We start from the raw sequence: 12761 nt of genomic DNA, 5'->3' as shown, positions 1-12761 counted from the left end.
CCCTCGTACACTGTCTTGACATGACTGAAACAACCACAATGCAGTTTGCCTGGTTCAGGGAAGGTCCTGATACCTTTAGCAGTCCAACCTCCAGCCTTCGAAAGGGTTAAGCAGCTCACACTTTAAGCAGCAACAAGTATAATGCCAAGGTTCTCATATAATTGGAAACTCAAGTGAGCAATTAATCATTTCATAATCGTTATCAGGATGCACAATATAATTTAAATTTCCACCCACACATCAGTCTACAAGATAATCCTAAATCTGGCAGGTTAGTATTTAACAATTAACTGTAACGTTGAGTGCCTGATGAGTAAATAATAGTTTAGCATGTAAGAGAAAATGTCATCAGTCTTTTGGGGAGCTGGAGGGGCGTGGAAACATTTGAAAAGCGTACTATGGGAGGGAAGGGCAATTTCACTCCCACGCTGTTCTCATTTCACACAGGTGAAAATTTAGATTGCCAGCGATCAGATTGAAATCGAAGACATGTTTTATATTCAACCTTTTGCTTCAGAACTAAGTAATCAGACATATTAACTAGCCACGCTTTTCACCGATGTTTGAGTTCAGTCACCTGTCAGAAAGTCACAGGCTCACGCTCCACTCAACACAGATGAACATGATATCCAGGCTAACTGTTCAGGGTGGGGGAGAGAGAGAGGGTTGCCCTCGCAGAAAGGAGGTACTAAACTGGAACCATCTGTCTTTACAAAAATGATGTCAAATTGTATGAGCAAAGGCATATCTTGTGGCCACCATTTATCCTTATCTGTTTGTTTATTTTGTCATTACTGTGGGGTGTTAGAACACAGAACACAGAAATTTACAGCACATTACAGGCCCTTCGGCCCACAATATTGCGCCAACCATGTAACCTACTCTGGAGACTGCCCAGAATTTCCCTAGCACATAGCTTTCTATTTTTCTAAGCTCCATGTACCTACCTAAGAGACCCCATTGTATCTGCTTCCACCACCCCCCCCCCCCACTGGTGTAGCTGTGCATAAATAGCATATTTGGCATTGGAAAGGAAAGGAAGGTGGAATGACTGTACGCATACACATGTCATTATGAATGGAAAAGGCAGGTTGCGGCTGTGCCAGTTGGGCAAGATGTCACACTGAGGAGATTATCAGAGTGAAGGGGAATTACTTTTTCTGATTTTAGTTCACAGGGATCATTTCTGGGACCTGAACTATTTACAAGTTAAATAATGACTTGTGTGAAGGCACTGAAAATGTGGTTACAAAATTTACTAAAGGCATTAAGAAAGATGAGAAAGTAAGAGGATATATGTTGGGGACAAAGGGATATGGATAGGATAAGTGAATGGGCAACAATCCAGCAAAATGTGACATCAGCCATTTGGACAAGAAAAGTAAAAGTATGTTGTCTAAATGGAGAAAGGTTGTAGAGCACATTGATCTGGAGAGATTTAGTTGTTCTGGTGCGTGATGCTCAAAGGTATAGTATGTCTGCACAAGTAATTGGGAAGGCTATTTGAATGTAATTGTTTAGTGTGAGGGGATACAAAAACAACAGTAGAGAGTTTATTTGTGTGTTACATGGGGCATTGTGACAGCACACCTGGAGAGCTGTATACAGTATTTCTTACTTCATCACCCCGTCACTCACCCTTCCACCTTCCCCCCTCACTTGGTCTCACCTATCACCTGCAACCTTGTATTTCTTCCCCTCCCCTCACCTTCTTACTCTGGCATCTGGCCCCCTTCCTTTCCAGTCCAGATGAACAGTCTGCACACAAAACATCAGCTTTTTATTCCTCTGCATGGATGCTTCCTGACTTGCTGAATTCCTCCAGTGTTTTGTGGGTGTTGCATAAGAGGCTCTGCACTTGCTGAAAATCTTGAGCAACACACACAAAATGCTGGAGGAACTCAGCAAGTCAGGAAGATTTTCAGCATCTGCAGAACCTCTTGTGCTTATAATATTGGTTTAATCATTTAAGAAAGAATGTTAATGTGTTGGAAACAATTCAGAGAAGGTTACTTGTGCACATGACTTGACTGTTACCTGGAGTGCATAGGCTGCCTAATAAGGAAAGATCAAACAGGCGAAGTGTTTATCCACTGGAGGTTAAAATAGGAAAGCACTTCCTGAGGGATCTTGATAGGATCAGAAGGATGTTTACTCTTGTGTGAGAATTCATAACTAGGAATCACTGATTAAAAATAAGGGGTCAGCTATTTAAGACAGAAATGTAAGGAAACCTTTTACTGTGTCTTTGGAAGACTTTACGTTAAATGGTGGTGGAAACGAAAATTTTGAAACATTTTGAAGCAGCAATAGATGAATTCTGAAGATGGAATCAGATCAGTCTGATCTTGTTAGAAACAAGAGAGGCATGGACCGAAACAGCATGGATATGGTCCCGTGGGCCTGATGACTCTATACACACCGTAATGCCCACCCAGCTAGTCCCAATATTCTGTTTGACCTCTCAGCTTAAGCCCACCATGTACATATCCAAGTGTTTCTTAAATGATGCTCTGGCACCAGTCTCAATCACTTCTGACAGCTTGTTCCATACACTCACCACCCACCACATAAAATAATGTTGCCCCACAGGTCCCTTTTAAAATCTTTCCCATCTCATGGTTAACTTGTGCCCCTAGTTTGGAACTCTCCACCCTGGGGGAAAAGACTGTGAACCCATCCACCTTACCTATGCCTCTCATAATTGTAAACTTTTTTATAATATCACCCCTCGTTATCCTATGTTCCAAGGAGTAAAGACTTAGCCTGGCCCACCTCTTGCTATAACTCGGCATTAATATTCCTGACAACATCCTTGTAAGTATTTTCTTCACCCTTTGCAGTTTAATCTTTCCTATAACAAACGGACAAAAACTGTGTATGGGACTCACTAATGGCTTATACAACTGCAACATAATGTCCCAACTCCTTTACTCAATGCCCTGTCTGATGGTCATTGTGCTAAATGCCTTTTCCAGCATTCTGTCTACCTGTGACGCCACTCTGAATGAATTGCACACCTGTACTCCTAACTCCCTCTGTCCTATTACACTCCCTAGTGCCCTACCATTCATAGTACCAGTCCTACACTGGTTTGACTCTCCAAAATCCATTACTTCACACTTACCTGTATTGAAATCCATTTGATACACCCCTGCCCACTTCAGTACCTGGTCATGAGCCCTTATAGAAACATAGAAACATAGAAAATAGGTGCAGGAGTAGGCCCTTCGGCCCTTCGAGCCTGCACCGCCATTCAGTATGATCATGGCTGATCATCCAACTCAGAACCCTGTACCTGCTTTCTCTTCATACCCCCTGATCTGTTTAGCCACAAGGGCCATATCTAACTTCCTCTTAAATATAGCCAATGAACTGGCCTCAACTGTTTCCTGTGGCAGAGAATTCCACAGATTCACCACTCTCTGTGTGAAGAAGTTTTTCCTCATCTCGGTCCTAAAAAGCTTCCCCATTATCCTTAAACTGTGACCCCTCGTTCTGGACTTCCCCAACATCGGAAACAATCTTCCTGCATCTAGCCTGTCCAATCCCTTTAGAATTTTATACGTTTCAATAAGATCCCCCCTCAATCTTCTAAATTCCAGTGAGTATAAGCCTAGTCGATCCAGTCTTTCTTCATATGAAAGTCGTGCCATCCCAGGAATCAATCTGGTGAACCATCTCTGTACTCCCTCTATGGCAAGAATGTCTTTCCTCAGATTAGGGGACCAAAACTGCACACAATATTCTAGGTGCGGTCTCACCAAGGCCTTGTACAACTGCAGTAGAACCTCCCTGCTCCTGTACTCAAATCCTTTTGCTATGAATGCCAACATACCATTTGCCTTTTTTACTGCCTGCTGTACCTGCATGCCCACCTTCAATGACTGGTGTACAATGACACCCAGGTCTCGTTGCATCTCCCTTTTTCCTAATTGGCCACCGTTCAGATAATAATCTGTTTTCCTGTTCTTGCATCCAAAGTGGATAACCTCACATTTATCCACATTAAGTTGCATCTGCCATGAATTTGTCCACTCACCTAACCTATCCAAGTCACCCTGCATCCTCCTCAGAGCTAACACCGCCGGCCAGCTTCGTGTCATCCGCAAACTTGGAGATGCTGCATTTAATTCCCTCGTCTAAATCATTAATATATATTGTAAACAACTGGGGTCCCAGCACTGATCCTTGCGGTACCCCACTAGTTACTGCCTGCCATTCTGAAAAGGTCCCGTTTACTCCCACTCTTTGCTTCCTGTCTGCCAACCAATTCTCTATCCACATCAATACCATACCCCCAATACCATGTGCTTTAAGTTTGCACACTAATCTCCTGTGAGGGACCTTGTCAAAACCCTTTTGAAAATCTAAATATACCACATCAACTGGTTCTCCCCTATCCACTCTATTAGTTACATCTTCAAAAAATTCTATAGAATTCGTCAGACATGATTTTCCTTTCACAAATCCGTGCTGACTTTGTCCGATGATTTCACCTCTTTCCAAATGTGCTGTTATCACATCTTTGATAACCGACTCTAGCATTTTCCCCACCACCGATGTCAGACTAACCAGTCTATAATTCCCCAGTTTCTCTCTCCCTCCTTTTTTAAAAAGTGGGGTTACATTAGCCATCCTCCAATCCTCAGGAACTGATCCAGAATCTAAGGAGTTTTGAAAAATTATCACTAATGCATCCACTATTTTTTGGGCTACTTCCTTAAGCACTCTGGGATGCAGACCATCTGGCCCTGGGGATTTATCTGCCTTTAATCCCTTCAATTTACCTAACACCACTTCCCTACTAACATGTATTTCCCTCAGTTCCTCCATTTCACTAGACCCTCGGTCCCTTACTATTTCCGGAAGATTATTTATGTCCTCCTTAGTGAAGACAGAACCAAAGTAGTTATTCAATTGGTCTGCCATGTCTTTGTTCCCTATGATCAATTCACCTGTTTCTGACTGTAAAGGATCTACATTTGTCTTGACCAATCTTTTTCTTTTCACGTTTCTATAAAAGCTTTTACAGTCAGTTTTTATGTTCTCTGCCAGCTTTCTCTCATAATCTTTTTTCCCTTTCCTAATTAAGCCCTTTGTCCTCCTCTGCTGGTCTCTGAGTTTCTCCCAGTCCTCAGGTGTGCCACTTTTTTTTGCTAATTTATATGTTTCTTCTTTGGACTTGATACTATCCCTAATTTCCCTTGTCAGCCACGGGTGCACTACCTTCCCTGGTTTATTCTTTTGCCAAACTGGGATGGACAATTGTTGTAGTTCATCCATGCGATCTTTAAATGCTTGCCATTGCATATCCACCGTCAACCCTTTAAGTATCATTTGCCAGTCTGTCTTAGTTAATTCACGTCTCATACCTTCAAAGTTACCCTTCTTTAAGTTCAGAACCTTTGTTTCTGAATTAACCATGTCACTCTCCATCTTAATGAAGAGTTCCACCATATTATGGTCACTCTTACCCAAGGGGCCTCGCACGACAAGTTTGCTAACTAACCCTTCCTCATTGCTCAATACCCAATCTAGAATGGCCTGCTCTCTAGTTGGTTCCTCGACATGTTGGTTCAGAAAACCATCCCGCATATATTCCAATAAATCCTCTTCCTCAGAACCCTTACCAATTTGGTTCACCCAATCTATATGTAGATTGAAGTCACTCATTATAACTGCTGTTCCTTTATTGCACACATTTCTAATTTCCTGTTTAATGCCATCCCCAACCTCACTACTACTGTTAGGTGGCCTGTACACAACTCCCACCAGTGTTTTCTGCCCCTTAGTGTTATGCAACTCTACCCATATCGATTCCACATCCTCCAGGCTAATGTCCTTCCTTTCTATTGTGTTAATCTCCTCTCTAACCAGCAATGCTACCCCACCTCCTTTTCTTTCCTGTCTATCCCTCCTGAATATTGAATATCTTTGGATGTTGAGCTCCCATCCTTGGTCACCCTAGAGCCATGTCTCTGTGATCCCAACTATATCATATTCATTAATAACTATCTGCACATTCAATTCATCCACCTTGTTACGAATGCTCCTCGCATTGACACACAAAGCCTTCAGGCTTGTTTTTACAACACTCTTAGCCCTTATACAATTATGTTGAAAAGTGGCTCATTTTGCTTTTTGCCCTGGATTTGCCTGCCTGCCAGCCACTTTTACTTTTCACCTTACTACTTTTTGCTTCTACCCTCATTTTACACCCCTCTGTCTCTCTGCACTTGTTTCCATCCCCCTGCCACATTAGTTTAAATCCTCCTGAACAGCAGTAGCAAACACTCCCCCTAGGACATTGGTTCCAGTCCAGCCCAGGTGCAGACCATCCTGTTTATACCGGTCCCACCTCCCCTAGAACTGGTTCCAATGCCCTAGAAATTTGAATCCCTCCCTCCCCCTTGCACCATTTTTCAAGTCATGTATTCATCTGAAATATCCTCCTATTTCTACTCTGATTAGCACGTGGCACTGGTAGTAATCCAGAGATTATTACCTTTGTGGTCCTACTTTTTAGTTTATCTCCTAACTCTCTAAATTCACCTTGTAGGACCTCATCCCGTTTTTTACCTATATCGTTGGTACCTATGTGCACCACGACCACTGGCTGTTCACCCTCCCATTCCATTTTGTCCTGCAGCCACTCAGAGACATCCTTGACCCTTGCACCAGCGAGGCAACATACCATCCTGGAGTCTCGTTTGCGGCCGCAGAAACGCCTATCTATTCCCCTTACAATCGAATCCCCTATCACTATAGCTCTCCCACTCCTTTTCCTTCCCTCCTGTGCCGCAGAGCCACCCATGGTGCCATGAACTATAATCTGTGATAACCACACCTTTCATTTTCATGTCATCTGCAAACTTGCTGATCAAGCCTAGTGCATTTGCATCCAAATCATGGATATACATACTGAATAACAAGGGTCCTAGCACTGACTCCTGTGGCCTCCGTCCCGAGAAATGACTGCTAACCACTGCCCTCTGTCTCCTATCTCTGAGCTAATTTTGAATCCACCTAACTGGCTCCCCTGGATTCCACAGGACCCAACCTTCCAGACCGGCCTACCACGTGGGACCTTGTCAAAGGCCTTACTGAAGTTCAAATAGACAATATCCAGTGCCCCACCCTCTACCTTTTTGGCAACTTTAGAAAAAACTAAAAGGTTAGTCAAGCTGAAATTCCCACACACAAGGCCATGCTGGCTCCTCCTAATCAATGTCTGCCTATCTAAATGCTGGATGCCCTCCCTCAGGATCCCCTCCAGTAAATTCCCTCTACTGATATCAGGCAGATTGGTCTGTAGTTTTCTGGTTTGTCCTTGCAACCCTTTTAAAGAATGGAACATCATCAGCTATCTTTCTGTCATTAGGAATTTCACCAGTGGTTAACAATTATTGGATGAAAGAGGAGGCTCAGAGGCCTAATCCCATTTCTAATTCATATGCACATGGGATTTAATCTCAGATCCAACACACAGATTCACAATTTCACCACTTTATATTAGGGAACGTGCTTTCCTTTATTGCCAAACAACTGAGATCAGTGTGGTGATGTGTTCTGGATTGAAATTCAGGGACGTTATTGAGCAGTCAGCTCAGTGGTATTTTGAAGCTTTTTATACTTTTCCGTGGTTGTTCGGTAAGCAGGATTTATCAGAAAGTGAGTAGTAGACATCGCTCAACTTGTAGCATCTGTATTCATTAAAGTACTTGCTTCAAAGGGTGAGATGTAGCTTTTGCGATTCCCATGGAGTGTTTCACTGAAAAGAATCTACGTCATTGGGGGTTAACTTTCTTTCCACAGATGTTGCTGGACACTTCATGATATATTAACTTGTGTCTTTTTCCTGGTTAACTCCTGGAGTTTAAAGTAGTATTTACCCTGTCAGCTTTGGTCTGCACTCTATCACAGCTATCCCTTCTTTTCTCTCCCTGCCTCCAACCCTTCTACTCTCTGCAACTTAAAAAGTTCAAAGTTCAAATAAATTTGTTATCGAAGTATGAATATTTCACCATATGCTACTTTGAGATTCATTTTCTTGCAGGCATTCACAGTAGAACAGAGAAATAAATTAAAGCTGTTAAAATGTACGTGTTTTTTCACTTTTCCAGACTTGTTGAAGGGTTCTTGACCTGAAACATTAACACATTTTCTCTTTGCATGCACATTGAATTTTTCGTCATATTTATGGTTTGGATTTCCAGCATCTCCAGTTTTATTACAAACCCTTTCAATCAACCTGTGCCTTCCAACTCGACAATTCTACATGGCAATGAGTCACAGATTCTTTCCCCTATTAGGTAGTAAGTTTTTTCATGAAATTCTTAGAGAATCCATTTGTGACTATCACCTACTTTTGGCTCCTTAGAGTCTCCTCATCTCGCTTCGTCAAGCCTATTTCACAACGTTAAATTCCTCCCAAGAAGCACCCCACTAATCACTACATTTTAGCAACCCTTCTTTGATCACTTTGCTCTACAATGGACCTTGTGTTTTTTAAAATGTTTTAATTGTGATCTTTCCTGTACAAATTGTGTGTAATTTATGTTTTTCTTGTGAATGCTGTTTATCTGATGCTCTGTGCCTGTGATGCTGCTGTAAGTAAGTTTTTCATTGCATCTGTGTACACGCGTACTTGTGCATATGACGATAAACTGGACTTTGTCTCTCCCACTGGGTTCTGATAAATGTATTTAATCATTTTAGTTATGGTGCTTGTAAATCTCTTTTATACCTTTGCCAATAGCTCCAGATTATTGTCAGAACATGGATACCATAACTTTACACAGTGTTCCAAATACGGTATAAACAAAATTCAATTTATTCATTTATTATTGATCCCTACGGTTTATTTGAAAGATTTATGGATTTCTGGGTTTTTTTTGGTTGATCACTGGGGAAAGAACAGGAAGCAGCTACAAACCCAAATCACTATTTTCCACCCAAAATTTCTTTCTCTGCGATAGTCAGAATGAAAGAGAAAATGTCTTCGAGATCTGGAAAAGGAAATTTCATTAACTCCCAATTCAGGAACGTTTCCCTGGTAACGCACAAGACTGCAGATGCTGGAATCCGAGCAACAAGCAATTTGCTAGAGGAACGCCTGTGGAGGAAAAGAAATTATCGATATTGTTGGTCAAAATTCTGCAAAAGGTTCCCGGATTTTGCTTGTGCCATACCAATTTACTTTATATAAATGACTGATTTCTTTTCCCATTGGACTAAGCATAAATAAGTTAAAAATTCCATGAAGAATATTTAGTCTGATTTTGATTTTAAAATCCAAAAATATTAAAATATTTAGAATTGTTATGTTTGCTACATGCAGTAATGCGCTTTCAGGGTCTGGGCAAGAAAAAAAATGTCAACACATGAGTTATTGCTCCTAATTCCTGATACTTTGCTTTTGTTGTTAGAGCGAGTTGCCAGTCAGAGGAAAACCCACCTAGAAAATTGAACAACTCTGGGTAATGTACGTCCAAATTGTCAGCTGTCAGACTCCGGAGTGGGCTAGGCTAGGTGAAGATAATTTAGAGAATGAGGAAAGAGTAAGGCTGTAGATGAGGAAAAGCAGCATATGCAGTAACATGGCGAGATATATTCATCCCCAATTGATTCATTTTACTCTTGTTCTCTCTGTAGTCACTCCAGAGGCCATTGGTTTTTTGTCTGCAGTTGGAGTCTTTGTTATCTTGTTGGTAGTTCTATTCCTCTTCATCAACAAGAAACTGTGCTTTGAGAAAATTGGTGGCCTCCCATGCCTTGAACTGAAGCGACAAAAGAAGCGGGCGCGGGATAAAGCCGGATTCCACAGGGGCCTCGGTGAGTGCTGCATTTATCTTTTCACAGAGTGCTGAATATCTGCGGGCTTTGTCTTATCTGGAGGACATTCGGGAGGTGTAAGGTGACAGGGCAAATATTTGTAGGAGATCTGATGGGCAAGTTCTTCCACAGAGAGCGTGGTAGGTATACCGAACAAACTGCTAGAGGAGGTGGCAGTTGCAAGTTGAACTTCAAGTTCATTGTTGTCATAGGTATACATGTCCAGTGTATATGAAGGGACAGGGCATGAAGGGATACAGGGAGAAGGCAGGAGATTGGGGTTGAGAGGAACAATGGATCAGCCATAATGAAATGGCAGAGCAGACTTGATGGGCCAAATGGCCTAATTCTGCTCCTATGTATTTTGGTATAATTGCCACGGAAACTAATTATTTGCAGTAACAGCACAGTTCAATACAATACAATCAGAGTTTAAAAACATTGGACAGATGTGAATAGCAAAGCAATCGTGGGTTATGGGCTAAATGAAGGAAAATGGGATTAGCATAGACGGGCATCTTGGTCTGTTTCCACGCTGAATGACTCTGACTCTCTGCATTTGATTAGTGAGTGTCATACTGGTGCTTCATTTTAGTTCAGGAGAAAAGTTACCTAACTGTGTTTCCATTCAGGTGTACTATGGGGAGATGGCTAAATGTGACAGCGTGAGTGAAGAGCATTAATATCAGTGAGTAACTCAGATCATTTCAGCTGCAGGGAGTGCCATCTATTAAAATAGCAGATTTACAGGCACCCCAAATTAATTTCCTACCAGGGAGGTGTAATTCTGCCTTAGTGGTGCCACTGACTCATGGGACCAGTCACCCGAGTCCAGTGCTGATCTCATTCAATCCAGTCCATTCAATCTGTGACAATTTCCTCCCACATCCTAAACATGCAGTCTTGTAGCTCAAAGTAAACGTCAAAGTCTAGTTGGTTGTCATGTGTACCCTCTGCACAGGTGCAATGAAAATCTTTCTTAATCAGAGTCAGGTTTAGTGGCATACTTCACAATGTCACAGGCTTAATATCATGACCTGTGTCGTGAGATCTGTTATTTTGGAGCAGCAGTTTAGTGCAATGCATAAATACATTGTAAATTACAGTAAGAAATGTAACTAGATTAAATATGTAGTGCAAAAAGAGAGCAAATCTAGTCAGGTAGTATTCATGGGTTGGTTCATTGTCCATTCAGGAATTTGATGGCGGAGAGGAAGAAGCTGTTCCTAAAATGTTGAGCATGTTTTCAGGTTCCGCTATCTCCCCTCTGATGGCAGTGATACATAAAGAGCATGTTCTAGATGTTGGGGGTCCTTAATGGTGGATGTCACCTTTTTGAGGCATTGCCTTTTGGAGATGTCCTCATTGCTGGGGCGCCTGGTGCCCATGCTGGAGCTGGCTGAGCTTGCAATCCCCCGCAGTGATCTCCGATCCTGTGCAGTGGCCCCTCTGACCCAGTTAGAATCCTCTCCATAGTCCATCTGTAGAAATCTGCAAGTGTCTTTGGTGACATCCCAAATCTCTTCAAACTCCTAGTGAAATATAGTTGTGAATTCCCTTCTTCATAGTTATATCAATATGTTGCACCCGGGAACTTGAAACTGCTCACACTTTCCACTGCTGACCCCTCAGTAAGGACTGGTGTATTGTTCGCTCGACTTCCCCTTGCTGAAGTCCACAATCATTTCCTTCGTCCTGCTGATGTTGTGTGCAAAGTTATTGTTGAACACCACTCAATCAGCCGAACTAGAGTCTTCCACTCCTGTAGGCCTCGTCGTCACCATTTGAGATTCCGGCAACAGTAGCTGTGTCATCGGCAAATTTAAAGACTGTGTTTGAGCTGTGCCTAACCACACGGTCCTGGATGTAGGGAGATCAGAGCAGTGGGCTAAGCTCGGCATCCTTGAGCTGTGGCGGTGTTGATCGTCAACAAGGCGGAGATGTTATTTCTTATCCGCGCTGACTCTGGCCTCCCAAAAAGGCAGCATCAAAGGCAGATAGCATTAGATAAACAGCATTCACTAGGAAAATGTCAATTAAATATAAATTAACACAATTTTTCCAAGTAAGAAGACAACTGGACAAAAACAAATCAAAGTCCATTGTGGTACAAAGAGATCAGAGCGAGCTGCTGTGCCATCTGTCAGTCTCTTTCTACGCAGCCATTGCTAGCGACAGTGTTGTCAATAATCTAACCAGAACAGGGTGCTAATTATTTGTAAAATGGAAATTAATGCCTTGATTTTTAGAAATGGTTTCAGATGAAAAGCTCTTATAAAGAGTAATGTCATAATATCCTCCCCTGTTCCTGGCTGAAAATTATGCCCAGTAAGTGCTGGAAAAAAGAGTCTGAACCCCCCTTTCTTCTTGGGCGTCTCAGGAAATGGCGCGTTAGTCCTCATTGGCAGTCGCCCAACTCTGCGCCGAAAGACCCGCCTTTCTCCGGCCACGTACGTTCAGGGAGTACACACTCTGGCCTGCCAAGTCCATGAGACTGGGACGTCTCTCCCACCCTAGTCCTGGTCTGTGTGAATGCTGTGTGATTTGCTGCTCTGTTGCAACTCGTTGCCAGGATATAACAGACCGCACACTGCATATAATTAAAGCAAGCTAATTTATGAATATTAACTCAACTAAAAGGGTTAGTAAAGAAAAGAAAGGAGAAAAAAAAAAAGAAAACGGGCCCATTATAATCAAACAGTCAAATGTGCACAAGCTGGAGCTTAACTCTTCCAAAAGTCACATTCACCGATCTTCAGTAGACCTCCCGCACCTTGCACCATCGAATCACAGTCCGCACCAGATCGAATCCTATGACTGGTTCCTGCCGAACAAAGACAAAGGCTCACACCGGTGTCAGGCTCAAAAAGAACCCCGGTGCCCCGGTCTCCTCTCCCGACTGGACATGGGAGTTGAATTTCCCC

The 12761-nt window shown here is 42.5% G+C and overlaps 1 protein-coding gene across 7 annotated transcripts in view; it reads left to right on the top strand.

The window, feature by feature from the left end:
* LOC140724843 (synaptotagmin-16-like) overlaps positions 1–12761 on the top strand; it is a 166976-nt gene that overhangs the window by 91583 nt on the left and 62632 nt on the right. For 5 of the 7 annotated variants that reach the window (XM_073039520.1, XM_073039518.1, XM_073039516.1 and 2 more), the window contains exon 2: positions 9658–9837. The exons of the other annotated variants lie outside the window; for them this stretch is intronic. In XM_073039520.1, coding sequence (XP_072895621.1) covers positions 9658–9837 — 180 coding nt within the window. The remainder of the gene's footprint in view (positions 1–9657; positions 9838–12761) is intronic. 7 annotated transcript variants of the gene reach the window in all.

The sequence above is a fragment of the Hemitrygon akajei genome, chromosome 3 (assembly GCF_048418815.1).
Source record: "Hemitrygon akajei chromosome 3, sHemAka1.3, whole genome shotgun sequence".
In the NCBI taxonomy this organism is placed as follows: Eukaryota; Metazoa; Chordata; class Chondrichthyes; order Myliobatiformes; family Dasyatidae; genus Hemitrygon; species Hemitrygon akajei.
The sequence above is the reverse complement of the archived record's forward strand: the minus strand, read 5'-3'. Positions and strand labels throughout refer to the sequence as shown.